General features: G+C 38.7%; 2 protein-coding genes across 2 annotated transcripts in view; both read right to left on the bottom strand.

Moving 5' to 3' along the window:
• LOC107752143 (ankyrin repeat and LEM domain-containing protein 2-like) overlaps positions 1-4,154 on the bottom strand; it is a 10,021-nt gene extending 5,867 nt beyond the window's left edge. Inside the window, 2 exon segments of the mRNA XM_016568031.1 lie at positions 499-966; positions 3,928-4,154. Of these exon segments, the coding sequence (XP_016423517.1) occupies positions 499-946 (448 nt within the window). The 5' untranslated portion in view covers positions 947-966; positions 3,928-4,154.
• A 1,309-nt stretch (positions 4,155-5,463) lies between these two features.
• The window catches only part of LOC107752144 (golgin subfamily A member 3-like), a 22,449-nt gene continuing 20,546 nt past the window's right edge, over positions 5,464-7,366 (bottom strand). The window contains exon 23 of the mRNA XM_016568032.1: positions 5,464-6,810. Within this exon, the coding sequence (XP_016423518.1) occupies positions 6,639-6,810 (172 nt within the window). The 3' untranslated portion in view covers positions 5,464-6,638. The remainder of the gene's footprint in view (positions 6,811-7,366) is intronic.

A 7,366-nucleotide genomic window follows, 5' to 3' on the forward strand; every position in this document is an offset into this window, starting at 1 on the left:
AACCAGCACGGAGCAGCTCTACGCAAGACGAAGTGGATATCGTCCTCTTTTGGAAGGCCAAACAAAGTTGTTTCGCTTTCACAACGAAGCACACAGCGCCTTCACAGCATGGCGGCGGTGGCAACAATACTACAGCGAGAATAAAAGTTACGCTTTCTTTCTTTGCGTGAACATTTGGGCTGTGTTATGCAAATCTTCCCACATCGTGACGTAGGTATGTGGGGGCGTGTTAGAACGAGCCGTTTTAGGTAGGTGTGGCTAACTCTTAACTTTTATAAAGAATATAAAAATAAAATCTTTGGATTTGAGACTTTAGTCTTTGCAACTTTACAGATCTTCTTTATGCACCAAGAGCTTGTAACACTTCAAAGAGAAAGGAAAAATTGAAATCGCATCATATGACCCCTTTAAAAATCTTACCGACCTTAAACGGTTTAACATTAGTGTACAACTCTCAGTCTTGTACCAGGTGTCTAAAGTAAAGGTAAAAACTCTTACCATTCCTAGCCAGCACATCCTCCCACAATGGACACACTCCGTAGAAAAAGGTGGGCGACCCCTGTGCGGTTTTCGAGGGAGTCTGTGTCTCCGACTGTGAATTCTCCACATTACAAGGGCACACCGTTCCACTCAGAGCCTCCTCCTCAGGTGGGTTAAGGCCCATGCCGTACCCAAAATCCCCATCCTCACCTGTGACCGAATCTTGGGTTGCTGATGTGGCACAGGGTGGCACTACACTCCCAGAGCTGTCCAACCAGGCACTGTTACCACCGCTGCTGTCGGGCTCGGTAAGTCCAGCGTTCTCCACCAGAGTCCTGGCAAGCTTACGCTCAAATATGGCTCTTGTCGTGGCGGTGATGGGGCCACATTTCAAGTTGGCTTTAATGATCTCCTCCCTCAACTCGTCAGCAGTGAGACCTTTCAACCTGCTCAGGACAGCGTCCATGCTTCTGCTGCTACGGCTACCTGATCAGCAAAAAAATTCAAACAGAAATTGATATGAAAGCAGAAAAGGGAGTATAACCGGGCAAAACCCCCACATGTCTCATGCTGATAACAGCATCAGCTGGGACTGGTAACAAACGTAGTATAAAACAGGTAGGGCACTTTACATGTTCTGCCGCACTACTGGTGCTTTTCAGAAACAACATACTTCCTTTTTTATTGTCAAGGCATCACAAAAAAAACACACATGAAGAACAAATGCAAATGTACAGACTTAATATAGTACACATCACTAGGAATGAAAAGCACCAATTATAAAATAAATATTAAACATTATAAAAATTTAAAATTACAAATAAAAATTGATACACATATATAAAATGATGAGATATGACATTGAAAAAAAATTGCATCATTTAACCATATAAATTAAGAGGGAAGCACAGGTTCACTGTCTTAAGACCCTTGGAGTTCTTTGATGAAGAAATAGCTTGTATATATTGCTTGATATCTGTTTTAAATTACAAATAAAAATTGATACACATATATAAAATGATGAGATATGACATTGAAAAAAATTGCATCATTTAACCATATAAATTAAGAGGGAAGCACAGGTTCACTGTCTTAAGACCCTTGGAGTTCTTTGATGAAGAAATAGCTTGTATATATTGCTTGATATCTGTTTTTTTTAAGCCAACAAAAATAAAGATTGAATTTTTGCATGTGAAATGTGGCAAAGAGCAATAAAAGATTAACAATAAAATACTCATTCTCTTTGTTGTTTAGGTTTTAGAAACCAAACACGTGGCTTTAACAGCACTGAGACACCCCTAAGCAAATTTGGTTAATAAACAACAACAAAAACAACACAAAATTATTTTGTATAAGGACAATCCCAAAAAACATGAGGTGCATTTTCACTAGAGGAATCACAAAAACAGCAATCTGTATCTATATCTAATGTAACTTTGGTGGTAGTTCAAAAGGACATCACTTACTTTATTAGTTATGTATTTAAGCAGGCACTGTCCGTCGTTTTTTCCAATCAACACGAAACCAAAGTTCTCTCAGTATGACAAAATATATATAAATAATTTACGTTTATGAAACGCGCTATAACGTCATGGCGCGTCATCGCGGCAGTTAAACTGACAGCTTCAAGCTCTTTTGCATTGTAACGGATCAAAAACGTGCGACACGAAGCGGGGCTGCACAAATCGTGGCACCGGTCGCGTTTGGTTTGAACTAAACTCCTCTAAATCGCATCCCCTGTGAGGCAAGCATGCATCTGTAACATCTAAAAAGTTTATTGAAACCGAGGCGTCACGCCCAAACTACAATCCATTGTAGTTTTTGTCTGTATATTCCACGATCCTGAATAATAGAGATGATAGATCAAAACACGGGAGATTTAAATGTCACCCGTCATTTTTGCACCACTTACCATCTATCAGCTGAACAGTGACGCCGAGCGCGATGGAAACTCGTGTGCATGTGTGATTTATTAAACGTTTATATGAGTGTGAACGGCGCGGACGCTCTGGAAGGGTCGCGCTGTTTATTGCTCGGTCTGCGCATGCGCGTGGAACGGTCTGCGCCTGCTCACTGCGCCAGGCAGGGTTCATGTGTTTCAAACGCCGGGTGCATCGGATCTTTTCAGTGAATCGACTGAACAGGTTCACGAAAGAGATCTGAACGATTCGTTCACAAATTCAACTCATTTTGGGGTGGAAAATGGTACATTATCCAAGTATTATACACAAAATTAGAGACGCATTTACATTTAGTCATTTAGCAGACACTTTTATCCAAAGCGACTTACAAATGAGGACAATGGAAGCAATCAAAATCAACAAAAGAGCAATGATATGCAAGTGCTATGACAAGTCTGTTAGGGTTTTTTAATGAAAGGAAAAAGAATAGAGCAAGCTTGTGTTAGAGGCCTTTTTTTTTGCTTTTTGTTAATTTTATAATAAAAAGAAAACAAATAGATAAAACACAAAAAGAATAGAGAAGCTAGTTCGTTTTTTTTAACAAAACACGCAGTTAGTAAATTAATGGAGTGCAAGTCTAAAAGGGACAAGTTTTTTTTTTAAGAATAGAATTAGAATAGAGAGTGTTAGAGTTAGAGGGGCAAATAAAGATGGAAGAGATGTGTTTTTACTCGTTTCTTGAAGATGGTTAAGGAATCAGCTGCTTGGATTGAGTTGGGCATAAAGCGACGTTCACTTGCAGAACGCAAGCTTCTAAACGTCTCCCTTATGTCCTTGCGGATCAGTATTTGCAGAAATGTAGGAAAGATAAACACAAACTATATTTTGTAATGATTACCCTGAAATATTTTACATTTAAAGAGTTCAGATGCATAAGCCTCTAAGTGCCGTTTAACATTTTCTTCTAAAATGAGCATTTTTATCAGGCTCCTAGATTTATGTTCAGTTATTTCACTTTTATTGCATAGAAAAGGACCTATACATTGCCATTAGAGTAAAATGACTGAATCTAAACATAAGAGCCTGATAAAAATGGCACTTAGAGGCTTTTGCATCTGAACTGCCCCACAGAAATATATACGAGTATATTTGCAGCAATAGCTTCGCTTGATAAACAATAAATTGTATGGGTCAAAATGATCGATTTTTCTTTTATGCCAAAAATCATTAGGATATTAAGTAAAGATCATGTTCCATGAAGATATTTTGTAAATTTCCTACCGTAAATATATCAAAACTTAATTTTTGATTAAGATCATACATTGCTAAGAACTTCATTTGGACAACTTTAAAGACGATTTTCTCAATATTTAAATATATCAAAACTTAATTTTTGATTAGTAACATACATTGCTAAGAACTTCATTTGGACAACTTTAAAGGCGATTTTCTCAATATTTAGATTTTTTTTTGCACCCTCAGATTTATCTCGGCCAAATATTGTCAAAAACTCAGCCAGATAAGAGAATCTAGATATTAACGTTACCTCTGCTTCTGTCTGCAAATTTATGAAGGCTGCAGGTGGAGATGGGTTGCACACCAAGAGCTCCTTACGTTAACTTACATGCTTAGTTTCCATACAGCCATGCCTATTGACACTTATTGCGGCAAAACAGAAACTATCTCGCCCTCGATAATGGCTCTTTCTGTACGAAAACAGCTATAATCATGTACAAATGAAAATATGGGGTTCACAGAGATCTCGCTAGTTGTTTCAAGTTAACGTCTGAGCAAAGCAGGGTTGCCAGATTTCGTAACAAAACCCGCCCAGTTGCTACTCAAAACTAGCCCAATCGCGTTTCGAGGGGGGTTCCCCGGTAAAAAATAAATAAATAAAAATCGCGTTCCCGGAGGTAAAATACACGTTTTTTGGCGGGGTTCCTCCGGTACAATTCGCATGCGTTATTGGGGTCGCTTCAACCCGCGGACATGAAAAACAACCCGCGACAACAGTGTTAAAGTAGCCCAATTCCATGGGAAAACCGCAGACTTGGCAACACTGTGACAGATAGTAATGTTTACAACATACACGAGCGCTGTCTCAGTGCAACCACAACAGCTTGAAGTTGTCTAATGTGGCACGGTCTCCCTGCTGCACTAATAGTATGTAGCGTCTGGACCAATCAAACACACAATTTTTCATTTGATTTAACAAATCTCCCAATTCCGCGGGAAAACCGCGGACTCGGCAACACTGGAGCAAAGCGTGCCTCCCGGAAGTCTCTCTTGCTCGATGCGTCTTTGCTCGTTTTTGAACGGGTTTTAGCAGCGCTGCCTAGTGGCTGACTTGTGTATTTATTAAATTACGTGTACATTAAAATGATTAAAAAGTTGATCACAAACAAATGCTTGTGAAGCAGTACACAGTATGTAACGATAAACGTTTTAAACTGTAGTGTGCTGTATTGTTTCACGTTATTATGTTTAATTTGGCAAGTGCCTTCCAGGGGCCTGTTTCATAAAACAAGTTTACCAACTAAGCCAGATTTATTTGAGTTTGTCTGATGTATTGTCAGTTCATTTGGTTCAAAATAAGTCAGACTAACTGATATAAGCCTGGCTTGTTTGGTAAACTTGTTTTATGAAACAAGCCCCAGTTGTCATGCCATTATCAATTATATTTATCCATTTGAATCTAAATTGTGTAAAACAGTCATTAATGAAAATTCATAAAAAGGTGTCCGTGTTACATGTGCTTACTATTATAATAACAATAAATTAAAACCTAAGCATATTGTAAGTGCATGTAGTTAATTTATATTATTCAGTACTTAACTGTATAATTACACTGTAACAAAATAAAGTGCAACCTATTTAGCTTATATTACTGTATAAAGCTTAAATGAGATTACACTGTAAAAAATGACCGTGAATTTAACGGTAAAAGACTGTAAAAATGCTACAGTAAAAACCTGTTAAATGGTTAACGGTAAATTCCCCTACTATATATGGTGAAAAACTGTATTGGACATTACATGTATTGGACATTAATTTTACGGTAGTATACCGTAATCAAATACGTACAACACACTCAACAGCGCTTCCGAGAGCACATTCAACCTATTTTACATTATTTCCCAAGATCTCTCTACAGAAAAACTTAATTCAAGCTATACATTTTTAGCAGTATTTAAAGGTTTCCTTATTGGATTCATTTTAAGGCGCAGCCCTAAACAGAACTAGTCGAATTCTGACAGACCTTTTCTATGAGATCTAACATCTGCAAACCGTAGACAAAACCCAGATACTTGCTGATATTGGATGATCTGATCTATTAATATATATTACCCCAAACAAATGGGCTACTATACTTTCTCCCAGTCTCACACGTACATTCCTGGGGCTTCAGGTCCTGAGTTTCAATCAGAAAGAGGCCGTAGTGCGAAGTATAATATTGTAAGCGCATCCTTAAGGTCCCCACAAAGAACAGTGGATCTAAACTCTGAGACTTGTGGGTAAAGCAGTACACAGTGTGTATGTTAAGTTGTCAGCATCGCTTTAGACGTGATCTGAGGCCTGGGAAAACTAAGAACGCTCGGTTTTTGGGGGAGTCTGTGCTCTAAAATGCGTGATTGATATGGGGCCTCGTATGGTTTAGTAGGTAATATTTGCATTATATTGCAGGGAACAGCTCTAGATCAGGCATCTGTCCAGTGATGAGAGGTCAGCTCATTCACAGGCACAGAGGATTGGAAGAACAGTTCAGCTGTGAGATATATAGGATATATATCTGACCAATCAGGTCGATAGGTCACTAGTTACTACAACACTGGAGTCTGGTGCCCTGGATGTTTGTTGTAGATCACATTTGTGTGCGTGTTTTTTTTTTTTTTCCTCACTTCTGCAGGACTAAGCAGCCTAGCAGTAGCCCTCACAAACCTCTTATGAGATGAGAAAGAAAACAAAATCGAAGCTGAACATCAGGTGGGCGACTACTGTGAAACTACAAGCGAGATAAACAGAACAGCTAGACGGAGAGAGCAGCTCTATACGTTCAATGTGAAAATAAAAAGTGATTACAACACAAACAAACAACAAAGTGACCCCCGAAAATAAAGCTGTGGTTGGTTTCACCCGAACAATCTTGGTTAGGAAGGGATAAAGCCAAATATTGGCGGTTGATAAGAAATAAAGAAAGAAACTTAAAAGTGCCCATAGAGATAAAACGGAACTTTCTCTTTGTGGATTCTTTGTGTATTACGAGGGCTGCATCTCTCCCTGTATCTTATCGTTCTCTTCTTTATCAGGTGAGTCGTTGCTACTGTTGTCATGAAGCCCCAGTTTTTGGAGCTCCTCCTCTGCACTGGCCAACGACGTCACTGTGACCGTGTGTTCCTCCATCTGCTTCTGAAGGCTGTCCATCTCCTGCCTACGAGAAATGACCATCAGATGAGTGAGAAAGGAATGCCATCTGTTATGTGGTAGCTTTATTTATATGAAAAGGGAGGCAGGGGAGAGCAGGTTTGTGTAATTGGATTTTCTGGTGTTTTTTCCGGAATACAATGAATAGTTTCATCTACTCAGAAAGGGCATATTGCAACAATCTTATGATAGCTTCAAATGCTCATATCTGATTAAGAATTTTATCGTAAGTGTCTTAAGTCTTAGGTGTCACATGCTTCAGAAATCATTCTAATATACAGATTTGGTGCTCAAGAATTAGTTCCTGTTATAATATGTTAAAAACGTGTGCCATTTAATTCTTTTCTTGAAAGCATGATACAATTATTTCAGGTTTTTAAAGTGCCCCTTTCATGCAGTGTGTAACACAGCTCTACGTGAATGAAAACATCCTGCCAAGTTTTAAATCTGAAAGTGCACCGTGTATGAAGTTATTGTCTCTCAAAAGAAGAAAGAGTCGACTCTGATTCATTGAAACGAGTCGTTTTTAAAATGAATCCCAAGCCGTTTCATGTTGAGGTCAA

This window comes from Sinocyclocheilus rhinocerous, unplaced genomic scaffold (assembly GCF_001515625.1).
Source record: "Sinocyclocheilus rhinocerous isolate Xijiao unplaced genomic scaffold, SAMN03320098_v1.1 scaffold1312, whole genome shotgun sequence".
Taxonomy (NCBI): domain Eukaryota; kingdom Metazoa; phylum Chordata; class Actinopteri; order Cypriniformes; family Cyprinidae; genus Sinocyclocheilus; species Sinocyclocheilus rhinocerous.